The following is a 15000-nucleotide window of genomic DNA, read 5'->3' as shown; positions in this document are numbered from 1 at the left end:
TATCCTTGAGTGAGCGGTTTTGCTTATTTGCAAACTTGAAATTTTGATATATATATATATATATATATATCACAATCCTGAAAACGACAATGCAGTCGAAAGAAACAGGTACGGACCACTTCCAAGATTTCTTCAGTGAAACAGCAGCATGACGCGTTTCGACCTGGAGACCCCTGTCTTGATATATGTGTGTGTGTATATGTATGTATCCCCAAATTGAGAAGACGAGGCAATAGAGAACGCCAGCTTAGGCAATTAGAAACTAAAATTATTTTAGGGTTTGACAGTAAATGGCCCAAATGATTGAATAATACGGAAGACATACACAATTTCTTATGAATACAATGAGGCTATTTATTATTCAATAAGAGTGTCCTTGCTGGATCTGAAAAATGTTAAAAATGTTTAGCATCCTGTAAAAATTTCTTGTACACCACTTTCTCTTGAATCTGATTTTTAGTACCAATGAGAATTTCTTTTAAAGCAAACTAAATGCCTTTTATAAGTCTTTTAATAGTATCTTGTCAAGTTCAGGATATTTTACTGTTATTAATATAATTGCTTTTAAATGTTTGCACTATTATGATACTTTTTTTGATCTATGTACATATATATATAGGTTTCACATTGCACTTTAAAATTACACAATTTTTGCACATTTATCATCGATTTGCACTAGGATTTTAGGATTTTTAGACATATATTTTCACATGTACAGTTTAACTCTGGGCCAGAAATTGGATTTATCCGATGAGATGATATGATCACTTTATTATGACTACATTTGAAAGCATTCAATAGATTTATCCTGTTATAAAAAAATTGTTTATAGAAGAGATATATAAATATATTTCTTGAAGCAATTTTCATAGTAATTCGGCTATATTTTGCACATATTTATGATTTGTGTATAAAGTATTGAACAAGGGGTTCCTCAGGGCTCTGCCCTGAGCCCCACTTTATTCAATCTCTATGTTAAGCCACTCGCTGCGGTCGCCAAGCAATGGGATCTTGCCATCGTCTTGTATGCGGACGACACGCAGCTGGTGGTAGCACTGACGGAGGAATCTACTATGCATGCCTCTAAATTCAGGGATGGTTTGACGGCGGTGTCCGACTGGATGACCTCCTATTACCTTCAGTTAAACACCAATAAAACTGAGGTTCTGATAGTTGGTAAAAATGCCGGTCTGTGGGGTGCACACTGGTGGCCTAGGGCGCTGGGTAAGACCCCTGAGCCTAAGGTTGAAGTCAAGAACCTAGGAGTGTGGATGGACTCTTCCTTGAGCTTTCGATCTCATACAAAGAAGGTCTCAAACACATGTTTTGGTCTACTACGGGGGCTTAGACCTCTTCTAAAGTTCTTTGAGCCCGCAACACGTCAATTGATTATCCAATCAATGATTTTATCTCGTTTGGATTATGCCAGCTCCCTGCTCTTGGGCGCTAATCAAGCCGAGATTGTTTGACTTCAACGCACTCAAAACATGGCGGCCACAGTGTTGTTAGGGCTTCCTCGACGTTGCTCTATCTCCAAGACTATCCGGAAGCTGCATTGGTTGCCTGTGGCAGAGCGTATTAAGTTCAAGACTTTGTGTCTTCCATTTAAGATACTTAAATTTGCTTCACCCAGCCTGCTGTGTAACACTCTGAATCCCTATGTACCATCTCGTGCGTTGCACTCCTTTGGGCAGCATTTAGTTACAGTTCCTCGGGTAAAGCGCTCTCGAGCTGGGGGCTGGTCGTTCGCTATTTAGCGGCAAAACTATGGAATTCTCTTCCACTGGAGTTTCGAGGCATGGATGGCCTGATGGACTTCAGGAGAGCCATTAAAACGTATCTGTTTCCATCGCAATAGTTTTGATATCGACTTAGTTATGCCCCCGCACTTTAGGCTTTGGGTTTGGTCTGTGTGAGTAAAGGCGCTGGTACGCCCCTTTGCTGGGGCAGCCGAGCGCTATAGAAGCACATCTAACATAACATAACATAATGTCTGAGATACATTAATGAATGCATATGGTGCTTAGGGAAATAATGACCATACAAGGGTAGTCTGTTTTTTATGGTTATGGCCATGTGACCTGTGACGGTGAAAAGTGGGTGGTCACTTTAGCAATAAAAATAACAATGGCGGACAACCTAAATTACATGTGAACAAGGGCTTGCAGCTCGAAACGCCTTGTGTAAACGGTTGAATAAAGAAACATCTTGCCTGGCGTCCTGTGGGGTCTGCGCCTCCGCCGCCGATGTATGGGGAGTGGAAGTTGTGGGAGCAGTCTTTTGCGGATATATATGTATGTATATATATATGTATGTGTGTGTATATATATATGTATAAATATATATATATATATATATATATATATATATATATATATATATATATATATATATAACAATCTCCGCATTCTCTCACCAGGAGCCCATGTTCTGAATACCAACGGCGCAGAAGAAGAGAGGAAGACCCAGAGTGCAGGTGAGCAGTGATTTTATTTAATAGCGTGGAAGGCCCACCTCAGCATAACGTTTCGGCCTGCACAGAGGCCTTGGTCACATGACGCATAGGGGAGGGATGGACAAATTTAAAGTGCGCGTGCAAAATTAATTAGAACGTGATTGGTTGCACTAGTCAGATGCTTATGCAGTAGGTTCATAGACATGAAAAACATACTACGTGGCTGTTATAAATTGCGGGATTATCCCAGAATCAGTTCATATAAGTGCAAAGAAAGCACAATAGGGTATAAGAAGTAATTTCTAAGAATAGAGTTTTCATATATTGACAATTTTAAGGATGATAAACATGGTAAAATACTCTTATAAGGATTTATACAATTGTACAAATGTAAACAATAATTATGTACCTGATAAATTTCATCAGTTAGACCAAGATAAAAACCATACAAAAGTTAAAATACAAAATGTACTCATAATAGAACACCACCCTAATATACATATTTAGAAATTGCACATTAATGATACCGGGCATATCTGAATATATCTATGCCCCGGAGGAGATAATATCTATATGAATACATCATGTTTAGATGTCCCCTCAATATCAGCACCAAGTTGGGGTTGCCATCAATATAAGATGTCCCCACAAGATTGTAAATATGGCTGATGGTTTTTTGTATATATGTATAGTATTTATTGGCGTTTTTTTCACATAATATATCATTTATATTGTATAGGTATATATTGTATTTTAGAACGTTTGTTCATAATACCTTTCAGTGATATAATGTGTGTGCTTAGCGACATTACCTTATGCTTACATGCTTTTTTCCGTATCAAGTTTTATGGAGGTCAGTATGTATATATTATGCAGGCTGCTAATATATGTAATTGCCTATGAAGTATATATATGTCCGTATTTTACCATTTTTTCTATATTTTTTTCGAGCATTTATGCAGAAGCAAGCTTGTTTTTACACATTAATGAATTTATTCAGATATTAATTGGTGTTTGGGAGACTCAAAATGTGCATATTGATTGTTTTCCTTCCTGCCACAAACCCATGCCAGTGATACGTAGTGATAGTATTTTTTCCATTTCTATGGTTATCACATGGTGTGCACTAGCACTTTAAAAGTTCAGGCATGAGGGGTTAAGATTTGACTGTGATCAAGGGCATCTGCCCGACACGCGTCAGTTTTCGCTTCTGCTCAGCTTTGCTCAATAAAATCAACTGCCTCAGATCGGATTCGTTGAGTCGTCTGTTCGGCCCTGGGGATCCGGGGCTGCAGTCTGGCTTTTTTGTTCTGAAGATTTATCCCGCGGAAGGTGGTTGCTCCCGCTACGATTCCACTCCTCTGAAGTAGTCCGCCGTCGTCAACCAGGACGAGGTCTATCTGTGGTAACAGGAATTTGACGATGGACCCTGCCTTGTGAGAATAGACACACCCACATGAAAAATTAGCCTGCCGAGAGCGCCGAGCGCTGTAGGAAGCACGCTGTGCGAAAACGCTCCGTGGAATCTGAGCGAGTAGGCTGATATCGGCGTGGCGAGACTCCTGTGTGGTGAGTGAACAACCTTGGCGGTGAGGAGGAATTAGGCATCTGCGGGTGGGGGCAGCTTCGATATCGGTCCCCACCACATTAAGCAAACGAGCACACGCGCTGATTAGCAGAAGCCAAATTGAAAATGACGGAAGATGCAGTGAAGGGGCGGGAGGCGGCCTCACTAAAACTGTTTTCCAACTTGCCAAAAATCCCGCAGAGGGGAGCTACAAATATAGCAGGCATATCGGGGGCAATGCAAACACCCCCCCCTCCCTCAGATGAAACACAAATTAAGGCTCTCATGAAGCGCTTGGAGAAGGTAATGAAAAACGAAGTCACCAAATGTTGGGAACACAAATCACTTACAATGTACATTGCAGAGGAACGTGTTCCATGAGGGTTACGAATTTTATTGGCGCCTAATTATGATAAACCCCATCCAGAAATGTTGAAAAAATGGGGGAAGAGTAATTTAGAGGCTTCACGAAATCTGATACTTATTCTAATTGAATATGCTGAGATAGACCGTGATTCTTTGTTAAAGGAGCTGGAAACAATTAATGAGGAGTTACTCAAATTTGAACCCAATGATCTTATTATATCTATGAGAAAGGAGATCCAGGAAAGGGTGAACGCACATGAAGAAAAAACTTAAGGTGCGCAAAGCGTGGAAGTTTGCGCGCGACAAAGATGATTACGAACACGGCAAAATTTACACTTTCGCGCGCAAATTTGAGGATGCAAAACGGTTGAAAATCAATCAAAATAAGGCACCAGTTCAAGCAGGTGGAGGAGCAACCTCATCAAATAACAGTACACGTGAAAATCACAGTGAACGAGCACCCAGTACGAGTGACTCCAATTCCAATCTGAGTAGCAATTATAGTGACAACTCAACAGTAGGAGATGAAGATGATGAACCCTCAATGGTGCTGGATTTGGGCGAAGAAATTGATTTTTTAGTCAATGCTCGATTGCAAACTCTACGCCCACGGAAGCAATTACAAAAACAAAAACAGCAGAAAACAGGGCCAGAATCAACCGCCGCAGAAAAGAGCGACGCCGAAAAAACAGGCACAAAAAACAACAGCAAAAAGAAAAAATTCTGGCGCAAGAACAAGGATCAAATGAAAAAACAATAATCAACCTTTCATCTACGATACTGACAACAGCGGAAAAACAGTTGCTCAGTCTTGGCCTTACCTACTGTCCACTTACAGACTTTAATTACACGGCCACAAGAATAGATGTGCTACGCTACATCCGGAAACTGAAGTTGTCCAAATTCTTCAAAATTAAACAAAATCCAAACTCTACGGAATCAAACTCAGCAACACCCTCCACTTCAAGTCTCCAATCTAGTGATGTTAGAGGCTTACTCACTCTATGCCAGCTGGGTGAAGAAATGAATGACACGAGTGATGACTTGTCAACACAAGAGGAGCTAAGGACTGCTGAAATCCAACAAATTGGAGCAGGATCAAGTCCTTTCAAACCATCGTCTATTTCATGCCCATCATGCCTAAGGATGCAATAGATTCATTCCATGATGTAGTGATCTCAGACCTCAAGAAATTATACCACCAGGTGAAACATCGAGGTAGAATCAAGCAAGACCAAGAAAAACAATATTGGGCTCTGGTTTAAAAATTTAAAAACGACCACCGCAATGTGGTGTGCAGTTCTGATAAGGGTGGAAATATCGTTATCTGGCCTCAAGAACAATATATCGCAGAGGCCACTCATCAATTATCAGATACTGCGTGTTACACCAAAACTTGTCAAGCAATATGACCTAGCCAGGGAGAAATTAAGAAAACTCCTCCTTCAATCCAAAAGGGAGGGTTTAATTTCCACTCAAGAATTTAAATTCCTGCATGTTGAACTACCGGTCATGGCACGTTTTTATCTGATACCCAAAGTCCACAAGGAAATATTCCCCATACCCGGACGGCCAATCATCTCTGCCATCAATAGTATGGGTGAACATCTTGCTCAATACATAGATTACTTTCTACAACCGCTGGTGGTAAAGTTGCCCACATATATCAAGGACACGGGACATTTCTTGAACAAAATCAACAATACCACTTGGACAGAAGACTCTCTTTTGATTACGCTTGACATTGAGGCTCTGTATACGAGCATAGAACATCAAATTGGATTAAGGGCTCTCAAATTCTTCCTGAGCACCAGACCTGTAGATTGCTATAACCACAGCAAAATGCTGGTTGCTTTAGCTGCATGGAGCCTTAATCACAATTTCTTCATGTTTGGCAAGGACATTTACTTACAAGAGAGGGGAGTGGCGATGGGGGCCTGCTTTTCCCCTAGCTACGCGTGCTTGCACGTGGGCTATTGGGAAAGGCAGGTCCTCATGGGCACGCATCACGACATCTTTACAGAAAATGTGCAAATGTGGGTAAGATTTATTGACGATGTGTTTTTAATTTGGAGAGGGGATGAATTGAGTGCACTTGCTTTTATTGACAAACTTAACGCCAATGAGTACAACTTAAGGTTTACCCACCACATCAGTAACAAATCAGTTGATTTCTTAGACGTTAAAGTATTCCACAAGTCAGGCAAGTTGGCTACCACCCTCCATAGAAAGGCTACTGCGGGCAATTCTACTCTGCACACTAGTAGTGCCCATCCGCACCATACAATTGAAAATATCCCTTACGGGGAACTGCTCCACCTTAAAAGGATTTGCAGCAGTGAAGAGTAATTGGAGAAGTGTACTATGGAAGCTCTGAGTAGGTTCAGAAGAAGAGGGTACCATGTTGACACTCTTAAAAAAGCAGTCAATAAAATGAATCAGAAGTCTAGAGACTGCCTCCTCCAACAGAAAGGACTGAGTTCAACAAACAGTGAAGACCCTGAAAAATCAGTGTTGAGATTCATTACACCATACAGTTGCCAAAATAGGAAAATAAGATCAATCCTTACGAAGAGTTGGCCAATTCTCCAAACAGATAGTGTTCTCTCACCTGAACTCCCTGATAACCCTAAAATCACATTCAGGAGAGGACCTTCCTTACGCAACCATGTCACCAATCCATTCCCTGAAATTCTAAAACAAAAACCCTGGTTCCCGCAACGTCGAGGTTTTTTTAAATGCTCTAGTTGCCGAGCTTGCAAGTTCGGTGTTAACACCAGCACCTACATGACTCCATTCAGTCCAACACCATTACAGATCAAGGGCAATTACAATTGCAGGACGGAGTATGCTGTTTATGTCCTGGCATGTACTTGCCGCCTGAGGTACGTCGGTAGTACTCGGCTTGCGGTACATGCCAGGATATTACAGCATCTCCGAGCAATTGTCAATAATGGCATTTCTTATCCAGTGGCGAGACACTTCAAGAGTGTGCACAACAACAATCTGGAGTGTCTGAGCTATTACGTTTTGACATCTGTACCCCAACCCCGTCGGGGAGGGGACAGAGACAAAATGCTTTGTCAACTTGAATCTAAAATGATATTAGAGCTGGATACGAAGGTCCGGAATGGTCTCACACCACAGAAGACCTATATCATTTTCTTTAAGATTGTCTTTTCCATATATCCTTACCCTGTTTCTGTAACCCGCTGAGACCCTACAATTTGTGTTAATTTTTTGGAGTTTAAGTCCGCCTATTTGAAATCATACTGACATTTCTCGCAACCTAAAAACAAGATTTTTTGTTCCCTTCCTTTTTTAGTTTTTTGTTCCTCATTTACCCTGTTTATATATTTTCTCATTCTTTGAACTTAGGAGTGAACTCAAATTACTAGTCTTTATTGGACTATATCATAAAAACAAAAAATCAGATCCATTTAGAAAAAAATAATCTTTTTCTTTTTCAATTGTTCATCTCACTTATTAGATGTTGGGCACACATTTCACTAAAATTTGGAGATTAACTATCAGACGTAGAAAATGGGTTTGAGAAAGGAGGGGTTGCCATCATGTTTAGATGTCCCCTCAATATCAGCACCAAGTTGGGGTTGCCATCAATATAAGATGTCCCACAAGATTGTAAATATGGCTGATGGTTTTTTGTATATATGTATAGTATTTATTGGCAGTTTTTGCACATAATATATCATTTATATTGTATAGGTATATATTGTATTTTAGAACGTTTGTTCATAATAATACCTTTTAGTGATATAATGTGTCTGCTTAGCGACATTACCTTATGCTTACATGCTTTTTTCCATATCAAGTTTTATGGAGGTCAGTATGTATATATTATGCAGGCTGCTAATATATGTAATTGCCTATGAAGTGTATATATATGTCAGTATTTTACCATCTTTTCTATATTTTTTTCGAGCATTTATGCAGAAGCAATCTTGTTTTTACACAATGAATTTATTCAGATATTAATTGGTGTTTGGGAGACTCAAAATGTGCATATTGATTGTTTTCCTTCCTGCCCCAAACCCATGCCAGTGATACGTAGTGATAGTATTTTTTCCATTTCTATGGTTATCACATGGTGTGCACTAGCACTTTAAAAGTTCAGGCATGAGGGGTTAAGATTTGACTGTGATCAAGGGCATCCGCCCGAAACGCGTCAGTTTTCGCTTCTGCTCAGCTTTGCTCAATAAAATCAACTGCCTCAGATCTGATTCGTTGAGTCGTCTGTTCGGCCCTGGGGATCCGGGGCTGCAGTCTGGCTTTTTTGTTCTGAAGATATATGTATGTGTGTGTATATATATATCTTGGTGTAATCTATGATACTAAAGGCAACTGGGTTCCCCAAATTACAGCCAAAACTAAAGCGTTTAGGAGCTCGGCTAATGCAATTTTAAGTTTCTCTAGGAGACTTGGTGGGAAGCCTAGTGGTGCATTATTAAGCTTGTATAGGGCAAAAAATGTGGCAATAGCCAGGTACGGTTCAGGCCTGTGGGGCTATGTGAATAGTGATACCATTCAAAGGGAGGAAAATAAGTTCCTTCGATCTATACTAGGGCTCCCCCAATCGACAGCCACGTTCTCTGTCCATCAGGAGCTTGGTCTAGGGTATATTACCGATATCCTTTTAATGGCACCTATTCTTTTATGGATTAGGACCTGGACCAATAACAACCTAGGTTTAAATCATAAAATACTGATGGACTGTTTAAAATTGGACAAATTTAAAGATATTGCTTGGCTGTCTTATATTCATAAGTGCTCCTTGGAACTTGGTCGTCCCAAGATTTTCTCCGCCCCTTTGAGGTTAAAAAAATCTGATCTAAACTGGGTTAAGCTTAATTTCTCTAAATTGAAAATCATGGAGAGAGAAGAATGACAACTTATAAAGCCCATGGTTAGAGCCCATTTTTTGACTATTACCAGCCTAGCTATACAACCGTATCTTGCCATAGTTAACATCCCTTTCCATAGGTGGCTTCTGGTAAAATTCCGGTTCAACCAGATTTATACGGTTCTTTGTGACAGCCAAGGTTGGTACAAGCAGGAGGATGCACCTGTGTAATTGTGACAATTTTTCACTACAAGATAATATGCACCTAATGCTGTTCTGCCATTTTTACATTATGCACAGACAAAAGTATCTGGTGCCTTTATTAAAGGACAAAGCTTTTCATCAGGCAAAACCAGCCCTTCTGTACCTCCAAATGTTGGATTCACCTCTAGTTATGTTTAGTGTGGCTAACTATCTTGTTGCTGCTGTCAGGATTAGGAGGAGGCGAATGCAAATGTAGTAAGGTGGTTTGCCCTGGAGGATGAAATGTGTTCTTTGTATCTGTAATTTTTAGCCATCAATTACCTCCTTTCTTTTAGCTGTTTTTAAACTGTGTATATAATTGTCATTGATGTATGTAATTTGCCATGAAATTGAATTGCCCTTTTAAATTGATTGTAGTATGCTTTTATGATTTTTAACTAAATCGAATAAAGTGGTTTTTGACTTTGACATATATATATATATATATATGTATATATGTATGTATGTATATACACACATATATAATACACACACATACATATATATACACACATACATATATATACACGCACATATATATACACGCACATATATATATACACATACATATATATATACACATACATACATATATATATACACATACATACATATATATTGCCCTTGGTGACTCTGAAGTTCTTACCAACAGTCCAGAAGAAATAGAAGCAAGAGACAATGAAAAGTCTAAAATCAGACTAATCACCACCTATAACTGCCAGGAACGAAAAATTAGACAGATTGTTAAATCTAACTGGCCAATCCTCCTGACTGATATCACTTTAGCACCCTTGTTGGAAGAATTTCCAGCAATAACTTTTCGAAGAGCTCCCTCCATGAGGGATGTGCTAGTTAAATCTAGTCCAGAAGTTATCAAGAAATCTGTTAAACTATCTAATAGATCTGGCTTCTTTAAATGCAGCTCTTGTAGAGCATGCAAATTCGGAGTAAATACCACAGAATATAAGGAAGCTTTTTCAGAGACTATTAGCAAAATTAATAACCTGTACACTTGTAAAACGGACCATGCGGTCTACGTTTTGCAATATACTTGTAATTTAAAGTACGTGGGAAGTACAAAATTACAGGTATTTAATCGTATTTTACAACACCTACGAGCAATAGTCAACTCCGATGCCAATTATCCTGTTGCGCGTCATTTCAAATTAGTCCACAATAACAACTTGAACGATTTGAAATATTTTGTGATTGACGCGGTCCCCTTATTTAAAAGAGGAGAGGATAGAGAAAAAAGACTGCGACAATTGGAGAGCCATTATATAATACTTCTGAATAGCAAGATTCCGAATGGTCTGAACATGGGTGAGGACCTTCACAATTTTCTGTAATTTTTTGTGATTTAATCTGTGCATTATATTTGAACATATTATATATACATTTAGCTCCAATGTGATGATGACGGTCTAAATAGGATATTTTCCCTCAGATATGCAAATTTCTTACGTTTTTTTTATATCTTATCAATTTTAGCATATCTTATGAAATTCTAGTTTTACTAATTTATGGTTTTACTGAATTTTGGAATGCTATGGGGATTATCTAATTTTTACAATCAAACCTCAAAGTCTTTTTGAATGAAATGAGAAATAAGAGAGAGAACAAATATTTTGTGCTCTTTGAAATTGATTTTGCCTGCTTTAACCTGTTATCTATCTCCATCATGTTTGTTTTTGAAAATTGACATATACAGCTATCATTTGGAAATTAGAATAACTTGCCGTTATTCATATCACTATTGCACTTTTTAGGTGTTTATTTTTTTCATAGTTTTCACTAGTCTGCTGCTTTGGTTAACACTTCTATGAGTGTGTGTGCGCATAAATGGTATTTATTAGCACTTTTTGTATTTTGTGTAGGTTGTTTTAATCTGCATATAGCTTGTGCCTTCCCCCTGGGATTCAATTTAGTGATGCATATTTTTTGCCACGTTGTCTAAGGGCACTTGCCCTGTATAACTTCAACAAAGTCAAATATTGTGAATTTATTTTTAACAATATTAATTGTTGATTTTACTCTGTCTCATATGAAGTATTTTTAAGACAGGTATTTATGAAAACAGACTGAGGTTGCAATAAGTTCTAAAAATGTTTTCACTATCTATGGTAGTTGGGAGGCGGAACCTTGTGTGATGTATGCAGTATTTAAATCACCTGTGTCTCTGGGTATGTTGTGTGATCAAGTCCGGGTTTCCCGGACGAAACGCGTCATGCTGCTGCCCATTTTGGATTAAAAGCACTTATTTAATTTTCTTCCTTCGTTGTGGTCTGTACCTGATTTCGCGCTGGTGTTCGTTGCGCTGCAGGACTGTGGACTTCGACATATATATATATACAGACACATACATATATATATACACACACACACATACATACATACATACATACATACATACATACACACACATACATATATATATATACACACACACATACATATAAATATATACACATACATACATATATACACATACATACATATACACATACATGCATACATATACACATACATGCATACATATATACACATACATATATATACACATACATGCACACACACACATATATATATATATACATATATACATAAGTGTGTATATATGTATATATGTGTGTATATATATATATATACATACACACGTGTGTATATGTATATATGTGTGTATGTATATATGTATATGTGTATGTGTGTATATGTATATAAGTGTGTGTGTGTATATATGTGTGTATATGGGTGTGTATATGTATGTATATATACACCAACAATCCTGAACCGCAGCTAATACTCCACAGTATCCCAGGTACAGACCACCAAAACGCAGTAAATCAAGCGTTTCGGCGGCGTCACTGCAGCCTTGTTCACATGACCCTCTGGATACCATCACAGTGTTTAAATACATATATATGTAGAGGAGAGTAGTTGGCCTAACGGCTAGGGCGCTCGACCTCGGACCTGGGGATCTGGGTTCGAGTCTCGGTAACAACGCCAAAACCTCCTGTGATTCTGGGCAAATCACTTAATCTCCCCGTGCCTAAAATGAAATAACTGGAAACGTAAAATGTAACGTAACTGGAAAAATATGTAAAGCGCTCTGATACCTGATTCGGTTTGGGTCTAGTTCGCGCTATATAAAAAACTCTGCAAAAAAAATAATGACTTCCTGATTAACCCGATCACATGGCATATAGAGCTAAACAAAATACTTTCACTATAAATAGTAGTTCCATAGTACTTAATGTAAGCCCCATGAGTTGTATATAAATATAATAAAATTCCTTATAAATATATTTACAACATATTTGAGAGCACATAACAATAATTGGAAAAATGTTAGTCTGTTTGAAAAACAACAATAATAAATAATTGTCATCATCTTTCTTATTTACAGAGTCAACACATTAGTTCCTGTTCTCACTTCAAGTAACGTGGCTTAAGTACTTGGTATAGACATACTGTAGTATATCTTAAGCTCTACCTTGCCAACAGGATAGGTCAAAACTAATAAAGTGCCTGTGCTATGAATTCTTAAAGTGCAAAATAGTGCAAAGTGCAAAATACCACGGATAAAATGATATTAAAATTCTATATCAAAATTCCAGGATTAAAAAGTGTCATAAGAAATTACTCAGATTAGCGGACGTTCAGCTAAAATTAATTACATCATAGCTCAACCTCCCGGAAAAATATATTATATACAATTTTAAATGCAAGTGCATACATTTGATTAACCTCTTTTACTTTCCCTATTAATAGAGGTAGTCCCTACTCAATTAGTATCCATTGCTATTCCTTATCGTTCATTGCTCTGATATAGCTCTTGTTGTTCTAATGTTGGATACTCTACTCCAACTCCAGAGCCCATATTGTTGCATATGTGCTATACACAGATAAGGGGAAACTGTGCTTTTGCAGCAAAAATTACTAAGGGATTGGTAACCAATAGGTGTAAAAAAATGGTAACACAGATTTGAAACCTAATAAATGTTCACCACAACTTTTTTCCTAATAGGTTGTACTCACACCTAGAGGTTACATAGCTCTATCCTGCTATTAATTAAAGAAACTTATGCAGGTCTTCCCCTGTCCTTGGGGATCCTAGTATCTAATAAGATAATGTACTGCGATTCTAATTGCCTGAGTTGTTTTTCTCTGTTCCCCACCCCCCTTATACTCTTGGGTACTGAGTCTATGATATAATAACTCAGGTCATTCAGATTTTTGCTGTGCACCAATTTAAAATGCCGGGCTACTGGATAACTCTCATCCGAGTTAACAATTGCCCTCAAGTGCTGCAAAATACGGTAAAAAACGTGCAGCTTTGTACTGCCAATGTATTTTAACCTACAGGTACATTCTAGTACGTGAACCGCATACTCTGTGCGGCACGTATATAACCCTTTAATCTTAATAGGGCTAATATTGCTGTTCAGTATTCACTGGTGTTAACTCCAAACTTGCATGCTCTGCAAGATATGCACTTACGGAACCCTGTCTTGTTAGATAACCAGCTATTGGAGTTGACCACCTCCGGACTAGATTTCACTAAGGCATCCCTCATAGAGGGTGCCCTCCTGAAGGTGATTGATGGTTCTTCTGGTAGAAACTGTGCTAGGGTAATATCAGTTTTTAACAATGGCCAATGTGTGTTAATGATCCCCGAACTTTTCTTCCTTCGGTGTTGAACGTAGTAATAAGTCTAATCTGTTCTTGTCTAGTGGTGGTATCTAAATTGTCTGTCATACTTTTCTTCCTAGACCCAGCCAAGGTATGAAGGCATTCATCTCTACTATGACTGTTGGCCTTGTTCCTAGCCTGCTCTAAATGTTTTAGACAGTACCCACAAGCAAGGAATCTCTCCTGTGCTTCTGTTTGGCATATTTCTAAATCTGAGTCCGAGCTGCAAATTCTGTGCATTCTTAGGAATTCCCCATATGGTATACTCCGGATCAAATGCCCCGGATGTGCACTTTTGGCATGCATAATTGCATTCCCAGCAGTTTTCTTCCTGTGCAACTTAGTTTCAATTATATTGTTCTTCACATAAATCTCAACATCAAGGAATTTAATATTTGTTTTACTTATGTCTGCAGTAAACTGCAAATTAAGATCATTGTCATTAATCAAACTCACAAAACGTCTAGCTGACTCCTCAGTGCCCCTCCATATCATGCAGATATCATCAATGAATCTCCAAAACTGGACTATATTAGATTCACAAATCAGTTTGAGTACCCCTGAGGACATGTTCCTCCCACCACCCTACATGTAAACATGCATAGGTTGGGGAGAAACATGCCCCCATAGCGACACCCCTCTGCTGCTGATAACTTTTTTCTTTTCAACAAAGAAATGTTTTATTTAGACACAACTGTATCATCTTTAAAATCATTGCATTATGTTGTTTGTAAACAATGCTACGTTGGTCCAAAAAATACATTTACTGCATTAAGTCCATCCACATGTTTTATACTCGTATAGAGGGCACAGATG

General features: G+C 38.4%; 1 protein-coding gene across 3 annotated transcripts in view; it reads left to right on the top strand.

Annotated features, from left to right (window-relative positions):
* Positions 1-15000, top strand: part of LOC144783056 (uncharacterized) — a 690025-nt gene that overhangs the window by 518921 nt on the left and 156104 nt on the right. For all 3 annotated transcript variants that reach the window (XM_078662228.1, XM_078662229.1, XM_078662227.1), the window contains exon 9: positions 2420-2476. In XM_078662228.1, the coding sequence (XP_078518354.1) occupies positions 2420-2476 (57 nt within the window). The remainder of the gene's footprint in view (positions 1-2419; positions 2477-15000) is intronic.

Source organism: Lissotriton helveticus, chromosome 9, assembly GCF_964261635.1.
Source record: "Lissotriton helveticus chromosome 9, aLisHel1.1, whole genome shotgun sequence".
In the NCBI taxonomy this organism is placed as follows: Eukaryota; Metazoa; Chordata; class Amphibia; order Caudata; family Salamandridae; genus Lissotriton; species Lissotriton helveticus.
The sequence above is the reverse complement of the archived record's forward strand: the minus strand, read 5'-3'. Positions and strand labels throughout refer to the sequence as shown.